At 36.3% G+C, this 15,421-nt stretch overlaps 3 protein-coding genes across 4 annotated transcripts; all 3 read left to right on the top strand.

Annotated features, from left to right (window-relative positions):
• Window positions 1-801: 801 nt before the first annotated feature.
• On the top strand, window positions 802-4,422 carry LOC114716798 (F-box/FBD/LRR-repeat protein At1g13570). 2 transcript variants are annotated; one of them, XM_028901862.1, is made up of 4 exons: window positions 802-1,051; window positions 2,213-3,055; window positions 3,576-3,731; window positions 3,922-4,422. In XM_028901862.1, exons 1-4 carry the CDS (start codon window positions 1,049-1,051, stop codon window positions 4,204-4,206), a joined length of 1,287 nt encoding a protein of 428 aa, XP_028757695.1. In that variant the 5' UTR covers window positions 802-1,048; the 3' UTR covers window positions 4,207-4,422. The 2 variants fall into 2 exon arrangements, with proteins under 2 accessions (XP_028757695.1, XP_028757694.1); XM_028901861.1 differs by having other exon boundaries at window positions 2,210-3,055.
• A 2,374-nt stretch (window positions 4,423-6,796) lies between these two features.
• Window positions 6,797-10,113, top strand: LOC114716778 (protein DETOXIFICATION 33). Its single transcript, XM_028901836.1, has 8 exons — window positions 6,797-7,269; window positions 7,500-7,695; window positions 8,037-8,382; window positions 8,476-8,562; window positions 8,719-8,775; window positions 8,983-9,221; window positions 9,319-9,437; window positions 9,600-10,113. The coding sequence occupies exons 1-8, from the start codon at window positions 7,009-7,011 to the stop codon at window positions 9,846-9,848; spliced, it is 1,554 nt and encodes a 517-aa protein (XP_028757669.1). The 5' UTR covers window positions 6,797-7,008; the 3' UTR covers window positions 9,849-10,113.
• Window positions 10,114-12,674: 2,561 nt separating this feature from the next.
• LOC114716739 (30S ribosomal protein S9, chloroplastic) lies at window positions 12,675-14,727 on the top strand. The gene is given in 4 exon segments (XM_028901784.1): window positions 12,675-12,988; window positions 12,991-13,042; window positions 13,915-14,095; window positions 14,098-14,727. Coding segments are annotated over 4 exon segments (570 nt in total). The 5' UTR covers window positions 12,675-12,771; the 3' UTR covers window positions 14,218-14,727.
• The last annotated feature ends 694 nt before the right edge of the window (window positions 14,728-15,421 follow it).

Here is a 15,421-nt window from a genome sequence, read left to right as displayed (position 1 = left end):
TGCCACCTGTGTTAGTTTAACACACCAGCACTTAACCCTGATTAAACCTCCGTTGGTTCTGTTAAAAATTTGGGAGAAGGCCGCGTAGTGAATTAATTGAAGACCTAGAAATTTCACCAATCTTTCCCACCCTAAAAATGCTTCTTCCGACCTTGGCAGATCTGGGAAAGCAATTGACATTTTGCGTATGAGCCTTCACGATGAACTAGTAATCTCCTCAGCTGATTTTGGCATTGTTCATCTTTTTTTTTTCCCTTTTGTTTTTGTGGGTCTCACTTGCCAGCTTTTGAAAACGATTCGTCTGAATCATTATTCTGCTTCGATCTATTCCATTTCATTGCGTTGTTGCTTAGGATGTTCTTGGTTTTTTGGCTTCACGTCATTTCAGGTGATGCATTTTGCTGTCATCAAGAAGACCAAAACTTCTCCATGAGATGCAAAACTAAGGGTGATTTAGCAGTGACATTGGGATTAAGTGCTGGTGCGTTAAAGTAACACAGGTGGCAAAACTTGAGAGGCTAACTGGACCCAAGAGACCTAATTAACTTGACCTAAATTTTGTCCTTACTGAAAATAGCTAACCAAATGCTAATTGGATAGACGTCGTTAGTTGAAATAGCACTAAGGGAGTGTTTGAATATTATTAAAAATACTTTTTCAATTTTTTTTTTTTATAAATTATAACAAATTTTTCTATCGTAAAATTACTTTTAATTTGGTTGGAATCCAACTTCCTTGGTAGGGGGAATTTTCCAGTTTTCATAGGGGCGAGGGGGTTAAGTTCGCGTCGCGTTTTCTCGAAACCTTTCTGGGCCTCTGACCAAAGGCAACAGTGTCTCAGCTTCTCGGAGCTATGACTGAAATTCGTGTTGTTGCCAATGAAGCATGAACCCTAAGTGACTGACGGATTTAATTCGGAATCCTATCGGATCTGTCTGTTCCGTGCGTAGCACAATTAGTCGACGAGATGGCCCTGACTTAATGTTCTGAAGTGTTTCGGAGCCAATCTGTGTTGGAACAATTGCTCTCAATTGCTTGGCCGCTAGACATGGTAACGCCTGAATCTTTTCTTTGTTTGGAAGCATGCATTGAAGCCGCGAGTATTGTCGGACTTCAAATATTAACTAATAATGTTCATTATTCATAATACTCTCGTTATTAATCTAGTAATAATGCCTCTGGATGACTTCAGATTTGTTTATTCATCATTCTTCAGTATGTCTGAACGTGATTAGAGGAAAAATCCCTCTGGCTTGTGATATTGTTGTATAGGTTATTCCATTGAGAAGATGGTTCAGGTCAACCACAGGGATGTTAATCTATTGTTTCCCGTCGGCTTCAAAATGTTCGTATCAATTGTTCTTCATGTGCTTGTTGCATCCATATGATTATAATGTCCTAGACTTAAGTCTTCAATGACATGTCCGCATTGGTCGGTCTTCATTGCCTAAATGCTAGAGTTGCATGTTACTACATCTGGGCCTATTTATAAGAAACAACTTATTAATAGGCCCGGAGGTAGAGTGAGTGAGTGAGTGTGTTTTTTTTTGTTTTTTTTTTTTTTTGGGGGGGGGGGGGGGTTTCCCTCAGCAAACACAATGACTTAAAAATAAATTAGAACTAGTTCAAACTTCTAATGATAGGAGTGATATTGGAGTTTTGAAAATGGAGAGATAAAAATCTTGGATTTATAGAGACACATCTTTTCTCCAAATATCCTGTCAATTGTCGTTTCCCAATTACCCACCTGTCCGTTTTCACTCCTCCCAAGCACACCCTGAAGCAGACTGAAAATGGAAGTAATAGGTGTTTTAGTATTTGCTCCTCAAGCCACTTTGATGCAGTTGACTTGACTTGGGGACAGCGTGGGCTTTTGAGAAAGAGAAGTTTCTGCTATGGATGTGTCGCTCATGCAAAGTTTTAGCCATCTAAATTGAAAACATAAAAAATCCTTGTGATTGCACTTTTGATATGATTTACCACAGAAGTTACACCAGCAGGCAGGATAGGACACCCTTTTTGCTCCGGCTATGTTTTAACGTTTTAATGTTTTGAGGTTTTTCATGACCCTAAAACCCTTGCGTAACTGTTGAACTGAACAAACTTAAACTCTCCCCCATATCATCATTTTACCTTCTAAATCTAGTAGTGCCCTCCTAAATATATTTTGTTTTCTAACTCCTTGCAATCTGTGTTTTATATGTGCCAGAAGCGAAGAGAGCAAAGACAGCCTCCTTGTCTAACAGACGTGGAGTCAGATAGATTAAGTTGCTTACCGGGTCATGTTATAGACCAAATTTTGTCACATTTGTCAATTCGGGAAGCAGTGAGGACAAGTGTTTTATCCAGCAAATGGAGGTACAAATGGTCTACACTACCTACTCTTGTGTTTGATAACCATTGTCTCCCCATATCTTCCCAAGACCATTCAATTATCAAGAACAAGCTTGTTAGAATTATTGATCATGTGCTTTTGCTTCACTCTGGTGCAATAAACAAGTTCAAGCTCTCCCATCGTGATCTAATTGGTGTGACTGACATTGATCGTTGGACTCTTCATCTAACCAGAAGGTCTATCAAAGAGCTTGTGCTGGAAATCTGGAAAGGGCATCGCTACAAGATACCCTCTTGCTTGTTTACATGCCAAAGTTTAATTCATTTGGAATTATTTAACTGCTGGCTTAAGCCTCCATCAACATTTATAGGCTTCAGGAACTTGAAGAGTCTTGATTTACAGCATGTTACGATGGATCAGGATGTGTTTGAAAACATGGTATCTAACTGCCTGCTACTTGAACGTCTAACATTGATGAACTTCGATGGCTTCACTCATCTCAACATTGATGCGCCGAATCTTCAGTTTTTTGACATTGGAGGCAAATTTGAGGATGTTAGATTTGAGAACACCTTCCATTTAGCTGTTGTATCCATTGGTTTGTATTTGAACCTTGAAAATGAGAAAAATAGATGGCAAGGAAGTTCTAGTAATTTGCTCAAGTTCTTTGTTCATCTACCTCATGTTAGAAGGTTGGAGGTTCAAAGCTATTTTTTAAAGGTATGATTCTTTTAACACCTAGCACAAAGTAGAAAAAGGTTGTTATTCTTGAGAATTGAACATTGAGTGAAAAACTAGATTGTCAAAATTATATTTTAACCCACTAGATTTGACATCATCATGTTATATGACGGTAATAAATAAGTGAGCACTAGTTAGGGTGTTATTTGGGGTAGTTACACGGGTAGATGCTGTTGGCATTAATCTATAAAAGGGTATGGAGAAGTCATTTGTAGGAAGGCTGAACAATTGAGGAATTTAAGTTCTTTGCTTTGCTGCCTTTCTCTGTTCCTCTCTGTTATCGTCTGTTCTATTTTCTTCTGTGTCTCTACCCCCCCCCCCTCACTCTTCTACCAACAATTATTTACCACATCATGATTTATGTCTGCGGTTTCCTAAGTGTAGTAATACTTGTCTCTCTGAGATGACACGTTCGAGAACACATCCTGCGCATGTAATTTATAATTTGTGTGTATCATAATGATTTCCATTCTACTATCGCTCGTCTTTTTTCCTCCAGTATTTGGCAGTAGGAGTTGTGCCGCTAAAGCTCCCTAGACCATGCGTAGATTTAACTTATCTTTCCATACGCATCAATTTCAACGATTCCAAGGAAATTTCAGCTGCCTTGTGCCTTTTAAGGAGTTCTCCGAATCTTCAGGAACTGGAAGTGTTGGTGAGTTTTTTCTACGAATTATGATTTAGTGTCATTTGGTCCTGTTCACTGATATGAAGTTGCATATTAGGTTACATCATTCATTAAGTTGCTTAATTTGGCAAAATACTCATCTTCGAGTTTTTTATTTCCTCGTTTCTTAAGTTTTGGGCTGGAATTTTAGTGATTTTAATGCTTGGACTACATATAGGCTCGCACTGAGGAGCAGCAGACTACTCTGGGAACACAGGCCTACTGTTGGGAGGATGACTATTGGAATTGCCCGGTGATGCAACTGCAATTTGTTAGGATAGACGGTATCTCTGGCATCAAACCCGAGCTAGATTTTATCAGCTTTCTGCTTTTATATTCTCCCGTGCTAGAACGGATGACTGTGAAACCTGCTTCTTCAAATGGCGAATCAGAGTTAATGAAAGAATTGTTGCGGTTCAGGAGAGCATCTGAACGAGCTGAAATTATATACTTGGATCCTTGATGCTAGATTTTATGTGTACATAAATCTCTCTGTATTTGGCCGGGCAGCAGGCTTGTGAGCGGCGTGGTGAATATCCTGTGGATCCTGACACTTATCTTCGTTGACTACTGTGCCAAGTATGGCTACCTTTTATTCGCCCGGGTTGTTTATTGGGCGCCTTTTAACCGTGATTAAAATTTCAATTTCAATGCATTTTTGGTTTGGCGTTTAGTTAAAGCTAGGCTTCAACCCCAAAAAGCTAGCAATGAGGATTTACCTTTCTTAAGGGCTTGATTCATCTTAAATTGGGATCAGTCAATAGTGATTACTAGAGAATATAAAATTGTTCCTAAAATAAAAATATTCAGTGTGTTTAGTGTAAATAGGCTAAACTTTGGTTGAGTAATAAGATGTCAATATTTAAAGTGGGATGATAATTTCTTATATATATTAGATATGAATAGATTTTATTGTTAATTAGTTGGCATTTTATATATTTGGAAAAAGAAATTATCATTTTCCTAAAATGCAAAAAAAATGAATTGCATGTAGTTTGGGTCTCATCTAACTTAATGAACTCAGGTTCTTCGCCAATACACAAAGGAAAGAAAATTCCTCCCAGAATTTACGGGGCACGTATGAAACATTAATGCTCCCTTCGGTTCCTTAGTCACTTGACACGTCATTTAACTTATTCTAAATATGATACTCTTGTACAAAAATAAAATTGTAAAATAAAAATTTATTGCTGCATAAAAATAAAGAGTTGAGTTTTTTTTATTTCAAATGACGTGATAAAAGTAATTTATAATAAAAATCGAAGAGAATATTTTAGATAACGAGATGTCATTTTGTTGTACGTGAGAAATTCTAGCTGTCGTTGAGCAGTTGGCCCAAAAAGAGCTTCGTCTTGGCTCTCTGCTTTTGCAGCCGCAGGTCAAAGACCCGGAAACAGAATATCCTTCCCAGCAATGATACTACCATTATTAAGCCGACTGGTATTTACTTTTTGGCTTTTACCTCATCCCGCGAGGGGAGGCCTGGGTTAGGCTTTTTAACCAATATACGATAAACAATAAAATTATATACTAAAATGTTGTATTTTTAAAACTATTTACTAATATACTGCATTTAAAATTGTTCTTGGCAAGAACGGTTTTAAAATTACACACAAGTCGTTCTTGGCGTAAACGATTTCAGAAATCGTTCACATCAAGAATGATTTTACTTTTTCCCGTTTACTCTCTCACATACGAATCTCTACCAATTTTACATGCAAAAATAAGAATCTTTGACAATACTCTCATAAGGCTACAACGTCTATATTAGATTAAAATTTGAAAATCCTAATTTTTTTTAATTTTTTAAATAGAGCTTGATGAGATTTTTTGTCATTTCCAATTCTTTTTATTTTTCTCATACCAAACAATACGTAAAAAAAAATGCTTTAATTGTAAATTTTTAATTGTAACAATTAAGTTGCAGGACTAAATTATTATTATTATTATTTTGGTCACAAGCATAAAAGGTCCATGCCCAATACTTGATTTCTCATTAAACCAAACAAATGCCATGCGACAAGATTTTTTACCAAAATACTATAAAAAGTAAAATTATATACTAATATGCTGTACTTTTAAAAGTATTTACTAATATGCTACACTTAAAATCGTTCTTCAGGTGAATAATTTTTAAAGTCATTTATCTGCTGAACGATTTCTTCATAATCCATCCTTAATGTGCATGAAAGCTTGTGTGACATTTATCTGCATTTAAAATCGTTCTTGGTAAGAACGACTTTCAAATTACACACAAGTCATTCTTGGCATGAACGATTTCAGAAATCGTTCTTCGTGTAAATATTTATTAAATGAAGAAGTTGTTCAGTCGATAAATGACTTTAAAAATTATTCACATGAATAACGATTTTAAGTGTAGCATATTAGTAAATACTTTTAAAAGTGCAACATATTAGTATATAATTTTACTCTTTGCAGTATTTTGGTAAAAAAGCCAGTTGTGTGGAATTTGTTCGGTTTGACGAAAAATCAAGTATTGGGCATGAACCTTTTATACCTGTGACCAAAATAATAATAATAGTAATTTAGTCCTCCAACTTAATTGCTACAATTAAAAATTTACAATCAAAGTATAATTTTCTTTTGTTACATATTGTTTGGTATGAGAAAAATAAAAAGGAAAGGAAATGACAGAAAATTTCATCAAGCTTTATTTAAAAAATTAAAAAAATTGGGATTTTCAAATTTTAATCCAATATAGACGTTGTAGTCTCATGAGAGCATTGTCAAAGATTCTTATTTTTACATGTAAAATTAGCAGAGATTCATATGTGAGAGAGTGAACAGGAAAAAGTAAAATCGTTCTTAGCGTGAACGATTTCTGAAATCGTTCACTCTAAGAACGACTTGTGTGTAATTTTAAAATCGTTTTTACCAATAACGATTTTAAATGCAGCATATTGATAAATAGTTTTAAAAGCACAGTATTTTGATATATAATTTTACTGTTTATCGTATATCCGTAAAAAAGCCGCCTGGGTTGCGTCGCTGTCTTCTACCTTGTTCCAACGGTTGGTCTCCGAGTCAGCGGAGACGAGGCTACTCCCCATTCGTATTTCAGTCTTGCAAACCCACCTTTCAAATGCGGCCATGACCCACCTTTCCACTCCCCCTTTTTCGGCTAAACACATAAATAAGTGGATGCTATCAACATCCTTTAATTTCTCTAATGTTTAAGGCCATTTCGAAGTAGAAGTGGTCCTTGAAAAGCAAGTGTGCGTCCTGCAGCAGAACATACATAGCCATGGCCGTCGACACCCCACTCCTGCAGGGCGACGGTGGTACTGATGATATTCAGGAGGCAAAGCCAGCAAGTTTTTTCAGGGGATTCGCATTCGAGTCGAGGAAGCTGTGGCAACTGGCTGGCCCCGCAATCTTCACCGCTTTGTGTCAGTACTCCCTTGGTGCTCTCACCCAGACATTTGCCGGTCAACTTACCGAGCTCGATCTCGCCGCCGTTGCCGTGGAAAACTCCGTCATCGCTGGTTTTGCCTTTGGCGTCATGGTAGCTATATCTTTCCACAAACTCCTTCCCTTTCACTTATTTTTACCTTTGTCTTTTAATTGCTCGTGGGAAGGAACTGATTCTGATTAAGCTCAACGAATTAGTATTTCCATAATTCTCAATTTTCATGAACTCCTCGGAGCTAGAAGTTTGAGTTGCATGCAAGATATCTCGTCTCGTCTTTCAACAGCTCTAACATTTTTTTTTTTTTATTAAATGGGGGAGAACAGTTGGGTATGGGGAGCGCATTGGAGACGCTGTGTGGACAAGCATTCGGGGCGGGGCAGTACAGAATGTTGGGGGTATACATGCAAAGATCGTGGGTGATCCTGTTGTCCACAGCCACGTTATTGGTGCCTATTTATGTTTGGTCACCCCCCATATTGGAGCTCTTTGGAGAGACTACGGAGATCTCCGAAGCTGCTGGTCAGTTTTATTCGTTTCAGTTCAGTTACTCATAAAAACTCCAAGTTCGAATGAATGTGATTTATTATATTGTTTAGGAGTAACAACGAGAAGGATTTTGAAAGAATATGATGGAATGTGACAGAAGAAGTTAATATTTTGTTCTGTTTTAGAAAGATACGAATCACATGACTAGCTAGCAGGAAACAATTTTTTAATTAGAAAGATATGAATCACATCACTAACTAGTAAGGAACTATTTTTTAATTAGAAAAATAAGATCATCATATGTATTCTGACGGCTGTTTTAAGTATCATCGGATTTTTTTTTTTTTTTTATGTCCTGTACTTTGTTGGTGCAGGCAAGTTTGCTCTGTGGATGCTCCCGCAGCTGTATGCCTATGCTATGAATTTTCCAATCCAAAAATTCTTACAGGCACAGAGGAAAGTGTTTGTGATGGCATGGATATCGGCGGTTGTTTTGGTGCTACACGCATTTTTTAGTTGGTTTCTCATGTTGAAAGCGGGATGGGGCCTAACCGGAGCAGCAATTGTTCTTAACTTATCTTGGTGGCTCATTGTCATTGGCCAACTGTTGTATATTTTCATCACCACATCTGACGGTGCTTGGAGTGGATTCTCCTGGCTAGCTTTTGCAGACTTGTTTGGCTTTGTCAAACTTTCTTTGGCTTCAGCTGTTATGCTATGGTATTTCTCCTTCACTTCATACTCCCATCTCCCATTTGTTTTCAATTTCTTGGGATTATGATGACTAAGGAGGTTCTGTAAATTGGATGGCAGCTTGGAGTTTTGGTACTTGATGATACTAGTGGTTATAACTGGGCGTTTGAAAAACCCTCTGATACCTGTTGATGCCATATCTATCTGGTAATTAATTGCGTACGCTCCTCCTCCATCATGTTGCTGTGCTTGGAATAACTTTTATTTCATATTCTGTCGTGTTTGAAACTAGAAACCAAAATTATCAAATCATTGCTCTGCTCAGATGTGATCACTGACAGCTTTGTCTCATCATGACTGCAGCATGAATTTAAATGGTTGGGATGCTATGATTGCGATTGGGTTCAATGCTGCAATAAGGTGATCTTTTGTCTGCCTGTTCCTTTTCTCAGTACAACTCACTATCTAATCACTTCATAAGTTCATATCAGATGCTTCATAATGAAATTTGTTTGTTCCCGGTTTCATGTGATTATGACATTGTAAATGTCTTGTAAACAAGTGATCTCAGCAACTATACAAGTTTGGCTATTTTAGATAACCTATAATTGATTTGTTCAACAACAGTGTGAGAGTTTCAAATGAACTTGGAGCTGGTAATTTCCAAGCTGCCAAATTTGCAGTGCTTGTGGTCTCCATCACATCCGTGTCCATAGGAGTTGTTGCCATGGCAGTTGTGCTTGCTACGAGGGATTACTTTCCTTACCTCTTTACAAGCAGTGTTGCAGTTGCCAAGGAAACAACTAAGCTTGCTAGCTTACTTGCGGTCACAGTACTTCTTAACAGTCTTCAACCTGTGTTATCTGGTTTGCACCGAAAAAGATGGAACTCACTTATGTTATTATTAGCATTGAATTTAATGATGATAGTTTACTCACTCATGCTTCTATTCTTACTTGTTAGGCGTTGCTGTTGGAGCTGGCTGGCAAGCTATGGTGGCATACATCAATATTGGATGCTATTACCTTGTTGGATTACCTGCAGGAATAGTCTTGGGATTTGTATTCCATTTCAGAGCTGAGGTGAGATACTATTTTAAGTACTTGATATGCTTAGGATAAGTACCATGACACAAGGAAGACGTTCTGTAAGCAGTAATTTTAATCTAATTTTGCAATATATGGTAAGTATTATGAGAGTCTTGTCTAATTCTTACTCTTGATATGTACAATCTTTGGATTCAGGGTATTTGGTCGGGAATGATAGGAGGCATAGTTCTGCAGACTATAATCCTTGTAGTTATCACTTTAATAACCAACTGGAGAAGAGAAGTGAGTGTTATTCATATCTCCTTTTTAGCTAGTAAATTCTGTGTGATTTTGAACTCGATTTTGAGAGTGTCATTAATTTATTGCTCTGAGAAGCACAGCAATCTTAGGAGAAGTTTAAATTCAATCCTAGAATCTCTTCGGATGTACTACTTCCGGTTTTAAACATAAGAGCTAATTTGAAGTGTAAGGAGAAGTTCGACTCCTAGAATGTACTGCTTCCGGTTTTAGCTAATTTTTAATATAAATTATATTATAAACTAAATCTTATGTTTAAGAATAGAGATGGTAATTTGGTTCAGACAGGTCTGGGGAATAATGGAGAGGTAGGAGTTCTGTTTTTATATTTTTTTAAGCTTAAACAATTGTTGAATTTGTCTAGCAATGTACGATGTTTAATCCATCTTCAATAAAGATCAGTTCATTTAAAGGATGAATTTATTGACTGTCTTGCCTACCCTTTTTATGCCTTGCTTGACAGATCATTCACTACAATTTACAGTTTACAAAGAGTTGTCTTAACTGTGAACATGCCTTGGCCATACTGGTTGCCACTCAAAGGGCCTTTCTAAGTTCATCCATCAAATTTTTGTTGAATTTGTAGTTATAAAAAGTAAAGTTTTGATTGCATCTACAAAGTAAAAGAAAAGGATCATACTTAAGTTACATATATTCATTTCATCAAGTTCTTTAACTAACCTATAAACTCAAATTGAAAAAAATTAAGATACCTGGTTATTTGTAATTAAAATACTTGATATAATAAATATAAAATATAAAATCTTAAGTAAGTATTTTGGCAAGGAAACCATAATGAATAGCAATAAAGCATATATATGGAGGAGGCTGGTTAAGTGGTTTGTCGGGGGTTGGCTTGAGAGTTGAGAGTAAACTAACGGTCGTTGGATGATAGGCTTTGCATATAATTCGGGTGTGTTTGGATTGATGTTGGGCAAAACTAATATAATTCGGGTGTGTTTGGATTGATGTTGGGCAAAACTAACTTCTGGTCTAATTGACTTTTGTAACTGAAGTTAGAATAAAAGTCAGTTAATGTAATGCGATTTGTTTGGATAGGTACTTATAAAAAATCAGTTAAAAATGTTAAAAGTTGTTTGGATGATTAATAGAAAAGTTAGTTTAGTTGTCAAATGACTGAAAAAAAACATAGACTTTATTGAATGGTAATGTTTGAAATTTTTTGTTTTTAATGTGATAATAGTTTAAAAAAATGTAAAATATTCTGATAAAATATAAATAGTTTATTTGTGAAATATAAAATAAAAATATTGTTACAGAGAAAAATTTGAAAATACATTATAGATAATTAATTAAATATACATAATGACAAACATGAAATAAATAAAATTCATTTGGTTTCTAATTAAAGTAAATGAAATCACATAACTAATTAGATTGTAAGTTTTGTATAATTTTTTTAATAGTCAGTTAGAAAAGTTGATCCGGATTGTGTTTTCATAAGTCAGTTGGAAAAGTTATTTTTTTTTATAAGTCAGTTATAAAAGAAATCCATCCAAACAACTAATTTTATTCAAATAAGCCAAACCTCAGTTTTACATTTTTTTCATACACTTTAGTTTTTTTCAACGATAATCCAACGAGGCCAAAATAGGTTGGTCCGTTCCCTTCACCGTCGAAGTTCACTTTTGTGCGTCATCGGTGATTGTTGGAAGTACCTTCTTTTGTCCCTTTATCAATTATTTTCATTCTCTCAAAATTTCATATTTTTATTGAAATAATTCATTTTCAATTTAGTCCGTATGATTTTATATATTGTTAGACAATTCTTTAGAGGTGCACAACTGGCCTAACACCATTAAAAAAAAAAATTCTTGAGGATCCGTTGCTACTGTTACAGGTTTGATCAGTTTTAATCAAATGGTAATGGTTAGCATAGAATTTTCTTTTCTTTATACTTATTTCTATAAACGATCATTAAACCCTTTAATTGTTATTTAGGGAGTAGAAAGCATAGTGGGCCACAATACTACACAGGAGCATTATTTTCCCTAATAGTGCCAAGCCCCTCCATTGGAAAATCCTGGGCAAACTTTTCGCGATATTTGAGGTTTTGAAGCGTAGAGGGAGCACTTTGACTAGGGTGAGCAACAAACCCATTACCCGCTAGTCCGCCCGTGGCCTATAAAATTTTTGCCTGTTTAAACCTGTCTAATTAATCCAAATAAGAGATTATAAACAAGCGAGTTTAAATGAGCAAAGTAACCCATTAAACGAGTTGGGCTATGGGCAAGGTATTGGGTTGCCCATACCTGCCCGTTTAAGTTTTAATTTTTAAAAAATATTTTTATTCTTTATTTAATTGATGATATTGTTTCTTATTCATCTTTTATCAAACCTTCATACTTGTCTAAACTTTTATTTTATCCTTTAGGTGAAAGTTGGAACTTTCAAAGTTTATGAGACTTTTTATGATTGACTACTTTTATGATTTTATCAGACTTTGATTGTTTGTGACTCTAAGTGAGGTTGTGTGATTGAATATGGTTAATGTTATGTGATGTTATTTCATATTTGATTTGCCATTTGGTATGCAAAATTTATTGACAACTTCATAAGGTTACATATACAAAGTAGCTATACTAAAAAAAATTGAAAAAAAAAAAGAAGGGTTACCCATAACTAGGACCCAAACAGACTACCCTGTAACCCATTTAATACAGGCTAAATGGGCTAGTACCGGGATATGGGTTAACCCATACCCATTTATTCATAAATTGGCAGGTTATAGGCTAACATTCTAGTTAGCTCAACCTGTTCATTGCTCAGCCTTAACCTTGACCCGTTTTCTAACCTTGACCCGTTTTCAAACTATAAGGAGTCAATTGAAAAACTTTAAACGATAGGGCTGAATTAAAGATAAGATAAAATATGAGGATATTATTTTTTTTCCCCCTACTGCTATAATAAAGAATATTGTTGTGCCGGGGGCCAAGAAATGTAAAAAGGGCGAAAAATTCGTTATCCCCTTCCGCTGGCTCCTTCTTCTTTATCCGCCTGAGCTTCGATTGCAAGAGTTTGCGTTAGAGCAGTGAGGTAGTTCAACATAATGGCACTTTCCATTTCTTCCCTTACAGCTTCCTTCTCATCTCTCGCGTTCTCCTCCCATATTTCCCAGAGACCGCACAGCCTCTCTTTTGGAAGAACCCACTCCATCTCAATCTCCCACGTGTCCCGGATCCCCTCGCTGGTTGCATCCGCCGCGGTCGCCTCTCCGGCGGAACTGGAAACGGATGACCTGAAGAAATACGTAAAATCGAGACTTCCTGGGGGTTCGCTGCTCAAACAATCATAGGCACCGGTCGTTATTTATGCAATATGTACATTTAATCCCCCCCCCCGGTCCGCCACATGTTGACGGTTTTAATATTGAGATAAGTTTCGTCCAGGGTTTTCTAATTGAGGGGCAGCTTCTGCATTCTATTGTTTTAAACCACTGTTTTCAATCTTTTACAAAATAGCAATTTCCTATGTTTATGTGTTTTCAATTATTTTTATCTGTTCAGCCTGAGATCCCCTGGGTTTTTTTTAAGTACCAGAGCCTAAGACCAAGATGACAAGATTTCGTTGGATGTTTTGACATAGTATGTTTTCTGAATTCGGTTGTTGTTTGTAAGTAAAGTTTGACATAGTATGTTTTCTGAATCTTCGGTTGTGTGTTGTGTAAGTAAAGAATAGCTTTATAGTACTCGCCAGACACCTTTGCATTGTAGCTACAGCTCTTACTTTCTTTGAAGTCACTGATACTAACAAAACAGAAGTGGCTGGCTTCAGTATACCTTAACGCATAGATGTAGTAGGTCACAGATCTCTACCAGAGGGCTTTTCGTCCCTCTGTTATGATGGAGATTTGAGATATAGAGATGGCGGCGGGATGAATAAAAAACTATTGATTATCATATAGTTTGTATTCTAGATGAAATTTGCGCGGACTAAATTTGTCAACGAAGGGTTATCACTAACTAGGAGACTAAACCTTGTAATCACATGGTAAAACTTCTCGTATTACCTTTCTTGAGCACGAAGATAAAAATGTTTTGAGGTTGGAGTCAGAAAGCGATGCAGATATTGTGACCTGGCAAGGAGATTCTATTACTCCTTGAACTGTCTATTGGGGTTTATATTCACCGCAGTCATCTGCTTGTCAAATCTGTATGTTTCTCTTTAGGTGTTCTCATGTGATTTGTTGACTTTTCTTTGCTCAGGAATATCTTCAGGGAAATCCATTGTGGCTTCAGTACATTAGGGTCCCGTTAATAACTTTGGGATATGAAAATAGTTACGATGTATTTGTCAAAGCTGAGGGCGGTGGCCTCTCTGGTCAGGCTCAAGCAATCTCCCTTGGTATTGCTCGGGCCTTACTAAAGGTGAGTGAGAAGACCATAGATCGCCTCTGAGACAAGAAGGGCTTTTGACCAGAGATTCAAGAGTGGTCGAGAGGAAGAAAGCTGGTCTGAAGAAAGCTCGTAAAGCTCCCCAGTTTTCAAAACGTTAAGGTCTGAAGATTACATGTATAGTTTGTCTCCCATGTTCTGGAGTTTGATTGTATTTGAAAGTATCAATTGGTTTTCCCGTGTAGGCATCTTTTTAGAAGCGGGATGAGACAGGGTTGGCCGGATGGAGAATCTCAACAGAATGGAGTAGAGAACAACTGAAGCATTCCAAAGTGCTTGGGAGTTGGGATGCGGAAATCCTATTAATTTATTACCCCTCTATTCGTGTGTGTACCAATGATTTGGTAAATACAGCATTAGCTTGTTATTTTTCTCGCTTACCCCACCCGCCATGCTGTCTCGCAGGTTTTTTGTGATATCTCTGTAATCTTCATTCCTTTTGCATGTGTATTGATTCCTGGCGTTAGCTATTGAATTTCTTCTTTAACTCTTAGTACGCAGCAGGTTATCAGCGGAGAGGTGCGAAATTTCTGAATATCTCCAATAACTGTATAATATGAATGTCAAGTTGGTATTTTGATAACTTGTTAATGATATACTTGGATAAGTATGCCCGATGTGTCAATCACAAGTTTTTCCTGGACCGCCATGCTGTCTCGCAGGTTTTTTGTGATATCTCTGTAATCTTCATTCCTTTTGCATGTGTATTGATTCCTGGCGTTAGCTATTGAATTTCTTCTTTAACTCTTAGTACGAGCAGGTATCAGCGGAGAGGTGCGAATTTCTGAATATCTCCAATAACTGTAAATATGAATGTCAGTTGGTATTTGATAACTTGTTAATGAATACTTGGATAAGTATGCCCGATGTGTCAATCACAAGTTTTTCCTGGAATCGGTAATCCTGTTTCTCTTCTGCATAATATGAAATGTTCCATATTGTTTAAAAGTAACCATTAAAAATTACGTGATACTTATTACAGTTTTTCCTTTTTTATAAGCATGTATTATACTTTTGTAATGAACTTAATTAAAATCAATTTTTTTAAGAGAAGGAGGATGATGTGAGTTTACGTGTTTCTGTTTTAATTTGTTGGTTCTGTATTGATGTCACTTTTCAATTCAAAAATCAACCTCATTCAAATTTTGTTGGTATCAAAAAAAGTTCAAGGTACTGTATTAAAAAAAGTTAATGTTCCTAGTACTCACTCTAGTCTTTAATATAAGACATCATTGTTGAGTTAGTTTTGGTTCTAAATATAAGATCTATTTCTCATATTTATTATTTTTTTTAAAATTACCCATA

This window comes from Neltuma alba, unplaced genomic scaffold (genome assembly GCF_004799145.2).
Source record: "Neltuma alba isolate B1F8T4 unplaced genomic scaffold, ASM479914v2 tig00011687_pilon, whole genome shotgun sequence".
Classification (NCBI taxonomy): domain Eukaryota; kingdom Viridiplantae; phylum Streptophyta; class Magnoliopsida; order Fabales; family Fabaceae; genus Neltuma; species Neltuma alba.
The sequence above is the reverse complement of the archived record's forward strand: the minus strand, read 5'-3'. Positions and strand labels throughout refer to the sequence as shown.

Coding starts and splice junctions, on each gene's coding strand:
- LOC114716778 (XM_028901836.1), top strand. CDS start 7,009: ATGGCCGTCGACACCCCACTCCTGCAGGGCGACGGTGGTACTGATGAT. Junction 7,270..7,499: donor GTTTTGCCTTTGGCGTCATG/GTAGCTATATCT, acceptor GGGGGAGAACAG/TTGGGTATGGGGAGCGCATT. Junction 9,438..9,599: donor TATTCCATTTCAGAGCTGAG/GTGAGATACTAT, acceptor CTTTGGATTCAG/GGTATTTGGTCGGGAATGAT.
- LOC114716798 (XM_028901861.1), top strand. Junction 3,056..3,575: donor TTCAAAGCTATTTTTTAAAG/GTATGATTCTTT, acceptor TTTTTCCTCCAG/TATTTGGCAGTAGGAGTTGT. Junction 3,732..3,921: donor TTCAGGAACTGGAAGTGTTG/GTGAGTTTTTTC, acceptor GACTACATATAG/GCTCGCACTGAGGAGCAGCA.